At 45.6% G+C, this 12,703-nt stretch overlaps 2 protein-coding genes across 3 annotated transcripts; one reads left to right on the top strand and one right to left on the bottom strand.

Moving 5' to 3' along the window:
* Nucleotides 1–92: 92 nt before the first annotated feature.
* Nucleotides 93–2,750, bottom strand: LOC101777289 (mitochondrial fission 1 protein A). The gene is made up of 5 exons (XM_004984276.3): nucleotides 2,558–2,750; nucleotides 1,955–2,084; nucleotides 1,074–1,195; nucleotides 869–932; nucleotides 93–486 (listed from the first exon to the last, which is right to left on the bottom strand). Exons 1-5 carry the CDS (start codon nucleotides 2,648–2,650, stop codon nucleotides 374–376), a joined length of 522 nt encoding a protein of 173 aa, XP_004984333.1. The 5' UTR covers nucleotides 2,651–2,750; the 3' UTR covers nucleotides 93–373.
* A 3,974-nt stretch (nucleotides 2,751–6,724) lies between these two features.
* Nucleotides 6,725–11,792, top strand: LOC101775941 (haloacid dehalogenase-like hydrolase domain-containing protein 3). Of its 2 annotated transcripts, XM_004984274.4 has the most exons (6): nucleotides 6,728–7,197; nucleotides 7,499–7,605; nucleotides 9,330–9,438; nucleotides 10,326–10,487; nucleotides 10,599–10,772; nucleotides 11,378–11,792. In XM_004984274.4, the coding sequence occupies exons 1-6, from the start codon at nucleotides 6,928–6,930 to the stop codon at nucleotides 11,417–11,419; spliced, it is 864 nt and encodes a 287-aa protein (XP_004984331.1). In that variant the 5' UTR covers nucleotides 6,728–6,927; the 3' UTR covers nucleotides 11,420–11,792. The 2 variants fall into 2 exon arrangements, with proteins under 2 accessions (XP_014660054.1, XP_004984331.1); XM_014804568.2 differs by lacking the exon at nucleotides 10,326–10,487 and having other exon boundaries at nucleotides 6,725–7,197.
* Nucleotides 11,793–12,703: the final 911 nt, after the last annotated feature.

Raw genomic sequence — 12,703 nt, 5'->3', positions numbered from 1 at the left:
CGCTCGAAAGGGCAATAAGCAGAATGTAATGCGGCCATACAACAATTTGCAACAAGTATAAATTACAGAAATTTGTGATTTGCAACGAGGAATGAAGTAATCTCCTTCAGGTTATTATGAATTCTCTTATTATATGGTGACAGCATGTTCTGCAGCAAGTGTACAACAATCCGATACTCCGATTCACAGTGCCTCACCCTCTACTGACAACTATCATGTTATTAACAATACATAACTCTCGTTTGAACACACAATGCAAGGCTGGTCTCACACTACCAAAAAGCGTCCCTTCACAAGAAGCACAAAAGTGATGTCCGACTTGTCATCAAGTTTTTGCCCATCTTGATTTCTTATCACTTCACACAAGAGATCCTCATTTCTTCCTGGATGAAGATGACGAGGACGAGGCAGCAGCAATTATACCACCAGCAACAAGCCCCACAAGTCCAAAGGCGCCAGTGATGATAGCCATGCCAATCATACCATCTGCATTCAAGCACCACCAAGTAATGTTAACCCAAGTCAGACGAACAATAAACAATTCAAAAAATTTAACTTTTCTATATGTCAAACATGGAAGATACAATTTTAAGATATGTTCAAGTTATTCTGTCTTGATCTCAACTTTTATGGGTCCCTAGCTGACAACAGTGGGTGGGGAGGTCCCAGATTGGGGTACATGTGAAACTTCTCTCCTGATCAATACACTTGATCTCCTGTCAATGGGCGCTAAAGTAGGAAATGGTAACTTATTGGGCATTCATTTTCCTACCTTGATAGTGGCCATTATAGGAGGGAATGGGGAAAAAATGCACGGACAATCATTTTCCTACCCTGAAAATGGACAGCATAAATACTATATACACACCTCTTCTGGTTTTTTCTTCAACAAGCCGCTGCAAAGTCAGGGCTTGCCTCCAGTCAGGTTGAATCTGAAGAAAACATGAAAATGCCTTAGTCAACATGCGGGCATCAAATTCAGGAGTGTCTTGGTTAACGGTACATGAGTAGACAAAAACAGATTTGGAAGATCTCAAGCAAACAACAACAGAGAATGAATTTTGTGATCAAACCTCTAAGCATCTTTCCAAAAGCTGTCGGCTTCTTGTATAATCCCCAGTTCTGTAATGTCCAACAGCCAACAAATAGAGCTTCTCCCTTGTTTGCAGCGGGCTGCTAGGCCTGTCCAATGAAGCTGGCAACAGATACAATCATGAGCTCCCAGTGAGTGAAAGGAGAAAGGTCAGACTGAAAATTTAGAGGGCCAACAGAGAAAAAATATGTTGCAGTGAACAAGAGTCAAGAGTGGCTTAATTTAAGTGAATTGTGCATGGCTCTGAGCCTAGGATGAGACTAGCCTAGATTGAAAAGAATAGCAGTTTTCGTTGTTTGTAACTCTTTTGTACTAGTTCCTTTAAATTTTGCAGCTTCCCCAGCAATATAGACCCCATGTTCATGACAGTGCCAACTGGGTCTCTCCAGTGGAGTGTGTAGGAAGTCGAGTAAGACATTTCGTATAACATGGCATGTAGGCCCTTCCTTCTACATTAGCACCACGTTTCAACATGATAATGATGATGTTTACACAAGTTTTAATGTTCTAAGCACGCTAATGAAAAGGTGTGACTTGTGAGGTCCGATTATTGAAACATGGGTAAATGGTCCGAAACCAGAGAAATAAAGAAAACAAGCATGGAATGCAAACAATTTCTTGTGCCATTTTAGTGGAGCTTTTTTATTCAGGTCAAACAACTGTGTAATAACTAAATTCTGTATTGTTCACCTGAGAATACTAACAATTTTTCATGAACATAATCAGGAAACAGGGCAAATATTCATATGTTGAGAGCAGTAGATTTCCATATCTATATGTTCTCAAATCTCAAGTCATATTTCACAAACAAACTCCCAACTACTAATGCTTTGGGAGGTTAACAGGATATGGATATATCACCTTGAAGCATTGCGATGCCCCGGTTGACATCTTCAGGCTGTCTAGAGTGAACAAGCGCCCATGAGAATCTCATAAGGCTATCATTTTTCTGTTCTTCATTTGTGGCGTCAGCAATCTCCCTCTCAAAACCCTGATAAGAAAAAAAATTGATGATAAGAATGCATGGCACGGATTATGCCTCAATACGGAATGATTACACACGAATTGACCGGATAACATGATACAATCGGATAATTGTTTCGTTTTCCTCGGCAGTCGCAGTTGCGCGACAGCGGAATGGAAGCTGATTCGTTGATTCAACAGCAGACATCTAACGTAGTTTTAGTGAATTCCCATGACGGCACGGAATCTGTCCACATAATTGCCCGGAACCAGCGACTCGGCAAGTCAGCAGCAAAGGCAGCGAACCCCGAGCCGATTCGTCAACCCCTCGCCCCTCGCGCGCATTCCACCCCAAATTCGCCACCACGACGAATTGGCAAGAAGGCGGAGAAAGAACACCACCAGGCCTCCCCAGGGATACATCGGAGGCCGAGACATGGTAACTCGGTGAGAAGCGAGGAGGAAAGAGGGGGAGCGAGGAGCTGGGGAAAGGGCGCTTACGGCGATGATGTCGCTGTCGCACCAGGGGAGGACGTCGCCGCCGCGGAAGATGGAGCCCACCGAGTCCATGAACTTGCCGATGTGCGTGTCCATGCCGCGGCCCTCCCTTCTTTTTCCTTCCCTTTTCCGAGGTTTTTCGAGGGGTGGTTTGATCCGTTGGAAGACGGTGCGAGCTTTTATACGGGGTTTTCGGTGCGGCGGAGGAATGGACCGAGGTAACCTTGGAGGCTAAGCAAAGAAAGGAAGCCGTTAGCGAGCTGAGGCACCGAATCAGTGGTAGTGCGACGAAAGGTAGCACTTCTTTCCAGGAAAATTAGTTCCATTTTACTAACTCTAAAAAACTCGTAGCTAAATACGTCTAGCTTCACCAACTCAAGCTCCAGAAAAAAATTGAAGTTAGGATCATATCCACGTTTTTGGTGGAGTACCTCAAGAAGTACTCCAAAAATACTCGTTTTAGACATCCTGAGGGAGTTGTAGGTTATTTACCCACCATTGTCACTCGTTACACAACTTACCGGTTCGCAGAACAAAAGAATTGACGTTGTCGCTCGCCTACCGCCCGGCACGGGCGCCTGCCCGTCGCCCCCTCCACTGCCGCTCGTCGGGGCGGCCCCGACACTGCCGCACCGTCTGCCACCGCGCGCCGGGCATTGGCCCCTCCAAAGCTGCCCTTACGCTGTGGCCTCGCCGCCACCGCCGCCCCCACACTGTGGCCCTAACGCCGTCACCGTCGAGTGGAGTAGATTGGCGGGGAGGCGACCAAGGCGAGCACGAGCAGAGGAAGAGAGAGGAAGAGAAGGGGAGAAAAAAGAAGAGGATGACATGTTGATCCATTTACAATGAGTAAAATAGATTATTCACAACAAGTCTTCATGTTTTTGGAGCTGGAGCACTGCAATCAGCCATGTACATCAGCTCCATGTTTTTCTGGAGTTGGTGAAGTGGAGCTCGGAAAGTGTGGAGTTGGTGAAGTGGAGTTGATTTTTGTGAGGTGGAGTGCTACCAAACACCCCCTTAACGACGATCTGCCCTGTGAACACTAGAAATTTTTATAATCGTACGACACAAACAATGATTATGATTATGCCAATATTACTTCCTCTATTTTCTTTTGATAGATTCTCTTTTTTTTATAGTGATATTTGAGTCGCCGTCTGGAGCATGGCACCAATAACTTTTCATAACTTTTCAGTTCGCACGCAGAGTAACTTCTGTAGAAAAATATAGGATGATATCGATGAGTGCTCGTGGAAAATTGGATGTTATGATTAATTGGATAATAAGCAAGAATATTCACCTTGATCATTGTGCTAATGTGACAAAGAATGGAGGGTAACTACTAACCATACTATAATGTTCAGCAAATATAACTTTATTCACGGTATATTAAGTGTTAGAGATAGATTATTCTTCATGTTAAGGAAATCAGAGAAAAATTATAATTGGTCCGTCAGTCATGTTTTATTTTGTAATATATTCTATATTACTTCGCTGCAAATATAATATGAGTTGAAACATGATAAAGAGAAGTGGCAGTGGAATGATTTTAAGACCTCAATTGCATCATGGCTAACCTTAAATTAGTCAGACTGTATTAGAAAAACTTTAATTAGTAGAGAGTTAAATTCGTAGATTTACTGCAAGGTGTGTTGATGTCTTCCCGTAAAGAAAATGTTACAATCCTATCGTTAGCCATCCTAAAACTCCCATGAACAGAGTCGAGAAGTAATACCAAAAGAAATAGGTGGCGGTTTGACTGAACAACCCACCCAATTTACTCTCTCTTTTAATAATGAACGAGTGCTCGTGGAGATGTGTTTAATTCTTTCTGAGCTGTACTGTATATACCTCCTCTAACAACTATTTCTTCGACAACCTTCAGTAGGAGCTAAGATGAGTGTCCATTAAAAAAGGATAGTTATTTGTATTAAGCAGATTGCTCTCATAATATCTACTTATAACAATTTTTTTTGGCATAAACCACCATTGCCCTTTGTCTCCTGCTAACAACTTTTGCAAGATATATATTCCATCTACATTTTTTATTTTGGGTATGCATGTGCCATTTTTCTTCATCATGAGCAAATATAGTGCAGCCTTTGCTATTTTTGGGTTCTATTGTTGTAGCTATAGTTCTTGACTATCTTGCAAATGTTATACTCCTTCAATTTGTACTAACTAAGAGGAAGTGACCTATAGAGGAATTTCATTTTTTATGCTATGTATATTATTGCTTATATCAAAGAGTGGTTGCTCTCTGATGGTGGGTCATCTTTTTGATGATTTCTATAGAAAATCTTGCGTTCCATCCTTTAGCATATGCTATATAGTCATCTACCCGACAACTTTACAGAGACCTTTGTTTCCATCCATTAGAATATTGTATATTAACTTATTTTTTACCTTTTTGTGAAATTGGTGTCTACTCTATCAATTTCTTATACTTTAGAGGTATATTTATTAATAAATTTTTTTGAGATGTACTATCCTAAATTACTGTAAATAAAAATTAACTACTAACCGTATCAATGTAATGACTATAAAGTAGATAAATGATATGTGACGTAGTCGAATCTTCATATTTATTGAGTGCGACGTATAGTCATTTTAAATCTAAACATCACCATCAAAATGGTAGGATAACACGTCCTACTTCTACATTGTGCGTGGTTTTGAAAACCACACCTAAAACAATGCCAACCATAATAATTCATGCAGTCCGTTTCTAGAAAATTTGATCACAAATCAAGATGTTGATGTGTACATCTGTATTCTACTATAGAATTTCTAAGAACTATAAAACTTGCTAACTACAACATGTTTGCTTACATGAAAAATATATGTATTTTCTAACGAAATATACTAAATTCTTATCTTCCGTTCAAGCTTCTTTTATGAGAAATGAATCTATATGAAAATAATATTCCTCATAACAAAATCAAAATGTTGTTTTTAGATAATATCTAAACAAACTCTTAAGCTAAGGGCCTGTTTGGATCCACCCATCTACAGTTTAGAAGTTTATTTTTACTGGCTACGTCTAAACTTTAGTGAAATGCTAGTTGTTACCATACTACCCTCTGGTGGGCTTATCATCTCCCTTAGCTCACCCTTCATCCTTCTTCCTCTTCATCCGCCTGAGCCAAGAACTGAGCGAGCAGTTGGCATTGCCGCCCACCGCCGCCCGCGTGCTCCCACCGCCACCTACATGGTGTACCGCCTCGCCGTCGGTCGGGAGGACCTCACCTCCGCCGACCGGGTCGTCGTGGCTGCTGCCACTCCTGTCCGCTCCTCGATAGAACTTCGCTACCCTTCTTCTCCAAGTCGCAGTCACGGTCCTAGTCCCTGCCCCCATCACCACCGCACCCGGCGAGGAGGTCGGCAACGTGGCCTGCAGCCCTAGCCCGTCGCCATCCTCCTCCACTGCACCTAGCGGTGGTGGATTGTCCTCCTCCTCTGGTGGCTACCACCTCAGGCCGCCGTGGCCGCTTCCCCGTGGCAGCGGTGGCCGGCGGGGTGGGGGCAGCGCATGGGGAGAGGCGGCGCGTGCGGGGAGGGGCGGCGCGCGGGGAGGCGATGCCAGAGGGGAGTGGGCGCGGGGAGGAGTGGCGACCGGGCCAGCGTCGGCGAGCCCAGGGGCGCGGGGAAGGCAGTGCATGCAGGGAAGGGAGGCGCGCGGGGAGGTGGCGCCGGAGGGGACGGGGCGGTGGCCAAAGCAGGTAGCGGCCGGGACCGGCGGCGGCGAGCCCAGCAAGCAGCATTCCCCCAGTGAGGGAGTAGCGGGCAGCAGGACAGGCTGTGCGGGAGGAGATTTTCCCGAGGAAAAGTGGAGGGGTAGTTCAGTCATTTACCAGTTTAGTTGGGTTGGAGTAGCTAAATGAATATTTAGCCAACTAAAATTTAGCTGAATATGTTTGAATCCATAACTACTAAATTTAGCCAGCTAAACTTTAGACGGTGGATCCAAACAGGACCTAAATAGGGTTCAGGCTTAAATCTAAAATTGATCTATCATCGTGGTCATTCCACAAGCTTATCAAAGAGGCAAGCATTCAAGAGGTCCAGGTGAACATTCTCCAGAGAGTCCCGAACCCAAGTGGCGAAGTGGTCCAAAACCAACCGAAAACCCTTCCCGAAAAGAAAAGAAACCGAAGCAGCACACACCAGACACCACACCCAGTCACCCAGCAAGGAAAGAGCAACAGAAAAGCCACCGCCTGCCGCCACACGCCCGCACCTCTGACCTCCCTCGCCTCGCCGCGCACATCTCTCACATCACATCTCCACCCCCAGCGCCGCCGCCCATCACATTTCCTGGTGCCCGGCTGGGCCCCCAGCTCCAGTCCTCCACAACCGCACCCGCGGAAATGGCGGCGCCGGCGCTGCGCTCGGCGGCGGCGAGGGCGCGCGCGGCGGCGTTCTCGGGAGGGCGGTGGCTGGGCACGTCGTCCGCGGCGGAGACGGAGAGGGAGAGGGAGAGGGGGAAGGAGAAGGAGGAGGGTGGGGCCGGGTGGGAGCTCTCGGTGGCGAGGGAGTACTACGACTACCGCAAGTCCATCTACGGCGACGTTACGCACCGCGCCCTCCTCGTCGACGCCGTCGGCACCCTCATCGTCCCTGCCCAGCCCACGGCACAGGTCAGTGCGACTCGCCGTTCCCTTCCTCTTCCAGCCCTCTTCTTCAGGTTCTAGCGACTTGCTGCGTTAGTGATCTTTACCTCAGGGAGTAGTGTGATACTGTGATGTGCAGTCTGGGTGGCGATTGCGCTGCGCTCCTGTAGCACGATAGGGTTGCCTTCTGATCAATGCTGCTCGGATTGAATTGTTGGGTCTCAGTTTTGCACTGCCTGTCTGGCTTAATATGGCTCCTGGTATTCATGATGGAATTTGCCTGAAAAAGTATGTTTTCTGAATCGTGTTGTTTGTTGCCTCTGTTTAGGTGTATAAGAGCATTGGTGAGAAGTATGGAGTGAAATACTCAGAAGATGAGATCTTGATGAGGTACAGGCGGGCATATGAGCAACCATGGGGCGGATCTCGTCTCAGGTGCGGACTTCTGATGCATATACATGCCATTTGCTGAAAATTTGTCTCACTCTGCCTGATGCCTGTGCAGGAAGACCTGGTTATTGACAGTAATCCCTTAGATATTGTTATGCCGTACTGCCCTGTTTCCTGTCTGCATATTCTTTTTGGTTAGACTTAGTGAATGTTCGTTGGTGTGATGCAAGTTGATTAGCTCAAAGGTCAATTTGCTGACGTTGAGGATTACTCTTCTTCCTTTTTCAGTGATTTGATTTCATGCAAGTTTTCTATGTTGTCAACTCCATGAACCTGCATGAGAATTGGTGTGTGGTGCCATGCATGTTGCGTAAAACGACATTTAACAGTGCTCGGTCCATACAAGGATTAAGGACTCCTAGTACACGACAGCCTTGCCAGTTGTACGCATAAGGGCTCTCAGTTCAGCTGTTACTTATTAGCAGCCCTAGATTCGCAAAAACGACAAATTGGGAAAATCACTCATAACGGCTCTCAGTTCAGCTGTTATTTATTAGCAGCCCTAGATTCGCAAATAACCAGCGTGTTCGGGGCGCTGCTTTGCAGCTGCCTGCTGCTGCTCGGGTGAGAGCAGCGCAGCTGCAGCTGCAGCAGCAGCAGGCAGCGTGCAGTGGCAGCCGTTCGAACACGCTGAACGACAAATCGGAATCACTTGTATGCATAACGGCTCTCAGTTCAGCTGGTACTTATTGGCAACCCTAGATTCGCAAAACAAATTGGGAAAGAAAAGGGAAGATTTAAAAATAGTGACGTGTTTAGATGAGGCATACTATTGCATTGCTTTGCCATTTTTTTTCAGTCCATTTATTTGAGCATCAAGCATTCAAGCTTCAACCTTAAAATAGATTTTCACCAAAAAGGTTTCTGCTTAAGGCTTCCATATCCTTATGTTCCCAGGCGCATATTGTTAGGCATGTCTTTTATGCATGCTCAGATAACAAACTATGCAAAATTATTTTGTTTCAAAAGAAGTTGTATAGTTAGCGGAGAAGCCAATGATTGTGTATTAGAACAAGACTGCAGTGTTATTTAATCTTATTGAGTGCTCTAAAATTAGAAGGGAATTACAGTTCGATTATTTATTTATTATTTGCATCCTAAGTTATCATTTTGTTCATTTCTTTACTTTCTAATGTTATAGTTTCATGATCTTATAATTCATGTAAACACATTAATTTGTTTCTTTCCCTAATCAGATAGTGTGATCAGAACCTTACCTTGAAGGTGCACCCTGTCACATTTAATCTGACTTCATGCTCTTCTGCTTTTCCATTACTTAGTACAGTAGCTCTACTTATATACATTGATTGTTTTTTGTTGCTAAATGGGCCCTCTTCAGAACTACCATGAGAGCTTCCCTGTTATAGACATCCAGTAAGCTGTTAAGTTCACTTTTTTTCTTGCACTCATTTGTTTTTTCGTGATTACTTACTGGCAGCACCCATTTAGGGAAACCATCCAGAGATAATGTTATTTCTGGACATGTTTGGATGTGGGTCAGGGCTGATCATTGCTGGCCTTTTATTTATTCACTCATTTGTTTAGGTTGTCTTTGCAAACCCATTCCCTATTAGTGCTGTACCCGTTGTGCTGTAGTACTTCATGCTCCTTCTTTTCTCTAAATTATCTTCTTTTTTTTGTGTACTGCCTATTCTATATATTATCATTGATCCATTTTGAGATTAAGTTATTATACCAACATGGACCAGGTATGTGGATGATGGGAGACCTTTTTGGCAGCACATAGTAACTTCTTCTACAGGCTGTTCAGATGCACAATACTTTGAGGAACTGTATCAATACTTTATGACAGAAAAGGTTACATTAACTATGTACTCCCTCCGTCCCAAAAAACAAGTCATTCTAGAGTTATCTTAAGTCAAACTTTCTTAACTTTGACCAAATTTATAGAGAAGAATATCAATGTTTATGGCATCAAATAGGTATATTATAAAAATATATCTTATGATAAATCTAATGTCACTTATTTCATACTCCTTCTGTCCCAGAATATAGCTACATTAAGTGTTCAAATTTTGTCCCAAATATAACTACATTTAGAGTTACAACACCACATTTTACATATGAAGGGACCAAAATACCCTCAAACCACATCTCCCCACGCCCATAACGAATTGACGGTCCTCTCCGCATGCATCGTCCCTCGACTTAGGCCACGGTAATTAGCGTTAATACGTTGATTGGCGTCAATTTGGTATGGGCTGGCGGTAAGATTTTCCATGCTGAAACAATGTTTGCATGTCGCAATTGCTTGCATGGTGTCAAATAAATCAGAATCCCAAGCGCTGTTTTTTAGCCTCCATCAAATCAGACGCCAAAGAAACTCTGGTGTGAATGGCTCATGCACATCTGATGCCATGTATGCACCACCAAATTAGCACGTCATTATCCTATAAAGAAGCTGTGGAAGTTGACTAAGGGCAATTGAGTCTTTTTGTCAGACTTCTTAATCTGTCTGAAAATGTCTTAACGTAGCTATATTCTGGGACGGAGGGAGTACCATAAATATATGTAGTTTTTTCAATAATCTTGGTCAAACTTAAAAAAGTTTTGACTTAGGACAATCCTAAAATGACTTGTCTTTTGGGATGGAGGGAGTAGTCAGCAAACAAAAATAACTTAGAATATTGTCTTTGTTGTCTCTGACTTGGGCCAGTCTAATAGAAGCCTTTTATGCTCGCTAGGCTTGGAAGCTTTGTGATCCTGATGCTGAAAATGTATTTAAAGCTTTAAGGAAAGCTGGTGTTAAAACTGCCGTAGTCTCCAATTTTGATACCCGCCTACGGCCACTTCTGCAGACCCTGAAATGTGACCACTGGTTTGATGCAGTTGCTGTCTCTGCAGAGGTCTATTGACTTATATTGTCATTCTTCAGCTTCATTTTATTGCTGTATATTTATTATTTACAGGAAATGTACTGTATTGAAAACTCTTGTTTCTGTATACTCTACAAACAGGTTGCAGCAGAGAAGCCAAATCCAACAATATTCTTGAAGGCCTGTGAGTTTTTACGTGTGAAGCCTGAAGAAGCTGTGCATGTTGGCGACGATCGCAGAAATGATATATGGGGAGCTAGAGATGCAGGCTGTGATGCCTGGCTCTGGGGTAGCGACGTTCACTCCTTCAAGGAGGTATTTCTATTTTTTCTGTACACTTTACCCCCAAGCATTTACCATTTTCTTTTATCTGGGCAAAGTAGCTCGCTTTTCTTGTTATGTTGGTTGCAACTTGCGAGAATGCAGAGTGGTTTGGTAATTGGTGTTGGTATCACTATGCTGGTGGCATGGGTAGAGAGAGGTTTCATCCCTTGGCGAGCTAATAAATTCCACCATCGGAGCACATGCCTGGATCGTTCGTTCGTTGGTTGGTCTAGTGACAGTAGGATTATTGCCGGTACGGCTCACTGGGCTGTGCTGGCTGCTCTGATTGTTGATGAATGGGTAACGGCAGCTCCGTCAGACTGCCACGCACTAGTGGGAAATGATGGATGGCTGCATTTGTGGCCGAGTGAGTACCATTTGTCATCACGGTCTGAAGAATAGTCCAGATGCGACCGGCATGTGAAATTGTGGATAACTGGATATGCAAGAATTAAACATTTATTCCCCACACTTACATCTTCAAATGTTGGCTCGTTTTTTGGGGGTACAACGTTGTAGTTTTCAGATGAGAAGCAGCAGTTTGCCGCAAAGCAAGGCGTCTGATACCTGTGCCCGCTTGCTGTCTCGGTGTGCAGGTGGCTGAGCGGATCGGCGTTGAGGTGACCAAGGACAAGTGATCCAATTCCAATCCACCGGTGGTGCTGCCCGCTTGGCAGCGACGAGTAGAGTACAGTACAGCACCCAGGAGCGCGGTCGTGGAGATGACGATGTACATAGGATAGAGAGTGGATTGACCCATACAAGTTCTCTGGAATGGAACATGTAAAACTCTGGTGGTACTATTATCTCGTGGTCCTCCAACTCTGGAGCCATGTTTGGTGATGGCGCAGCCGTGCAGATGCCAGACTGTTCTCTTGCAGGATTACCGGGCTGATACCTAGATAGTGATTGGTTCGTGCTAAGGTAATGTAAACGCAAAGGGAATCAGATTACAATGTATTTGGAGGTGGAACAGGTGATTGCTCTCTTTGTTTGGTTGCACTCAAGTAATTACTGTGTGGGTGCTATATCTGATTACGGTGGGGGAGGAGGGGAGATATTATTTAGGTAAGGGATTCGATTACAGTATCAATTGATTACAAACTACCGCAACCAAACATATGTAATGGATTCGTTACCTTCAGTAATCATAATTAGATTACACATATGATTCGTTACCTTCAGTAATCATAATCAGATTACGTTACATTTAAGCTAACCAAACACTACCCTAGTCTCCAATTTTTATTAGTTTTACACACAAGCAAGATGCTCGACATCCCGCCGCGGCTGCCCACAGTAGTGGTGTGGTGGAGTGGTGGACGAAGCTCCGGCGCGGGCGCGGGGCAGGGGGGCTCCTATGTGGAGCACGGAAGCCAGCTACTTCATCTTCTTCCTCCCCCACCCCCGTTCTCTCCTCCTCCATCCTGGCCGGCGGCTGCCGCCCCTCACCAACTACCGCTGCCCGCTCGCCCGCCCTTCCTAATCCCATGGGCATCCTCGCTCCCGCCGTCGGTCACCAGCCCACCGGCCGTCCACCCCGCCCGGCCCGCGGCGCTACCGCGCCGCCTCGCCTCCGTCGCCGGCTGAACCGCCGCCACCGCCGGTCCTTCGGCGTCCCCACCCTCCTCCTCTTCTATAGTCGCCGGCCATTGGAGTCCCCACCCCAGCAACCCCGAATCCTAACCCTAACCCCGCCGCCGCCTCCACCACCACCCCGGCCGCCGGCGACCTCGCCGCCGGTCGCTCCCCACCTCCCGCCCGCTTCACTGGGCTTGGATTCCTCGACGGCGCGGGAGGCGGAGGCGGCGTGGGGAGGTCCGTGGCGGCGCCAGAGAGGAGAGGAGAGGAGAGGATAGGATTGGCGGCGGGGCAGGCCGCGGGCCGAGACATGCTCTGTCCTCGTCTTTCTTGCTCTCGGT

This window comes from Setaria italica, chromosome IX, assembly GCF_000263155.2.
Source record: "Setaria italica strain Yugu1 chromosome IX, Setaria_italica_v2.0, whole genome shotgun sequence".
Classification (NCBI taxonomy): Eukaryota; Viridiplantae; Streptophyta; class Magnoliopsida; order Poales; family Poaceae; genus Setaria; species Setaria italica.
The sequence above is the reverse complement of the archived record's forward strand: the minus strand, read 5'-3'. Positions and strand labels throughout refer to the sequence as shown.

Bases quoted from the DNA above. Each gene is read 5' to 3' on its own strand.
- LOC101777289 (XM_004984276.3), bottom strand. From the start codon at position 2,650: ATGGACACGCACATCGGCAAGTTCATGGACTCGGTGGGCTCCATCTTC. The intron at 2,085-2,557 runs GTAAGCGCCCTT...TTTTCTTATCAG, and splicing joins GCGACAGCGACATCATCGCC to GGTTTTGAGAGGGAGATTGC. The intron at 933-1,073 runs GTTTGATCACAA...TGTTTTCTTCAG, and splicing joins TTTTGGAAAGATGCTTAGAG to ATTCAACCTGACTGGAGGCA.
- LOC101775941 (XM_004984274.4), top strand. From the start codon at position 6,928: ATGGCGGCGCCGGCGCTGCGCTCGGCGGCGGCGAGGGCGCGCGCGGCG. The intron at 7,606-9,329 runs GTGCGGACTTCT...AACATGGACCAG, and splicing joins TGGGGCGGATCTCGTCTCAG to GTATGTGGATGATGGGAGAC. The intron at 9,439-10,325 runs GTTACATTAACT...TATGCTCGCTAG, and splicing joins AATACTTTATGACAGAAAAG to GCTTGGAAGCTTTGTGATCC.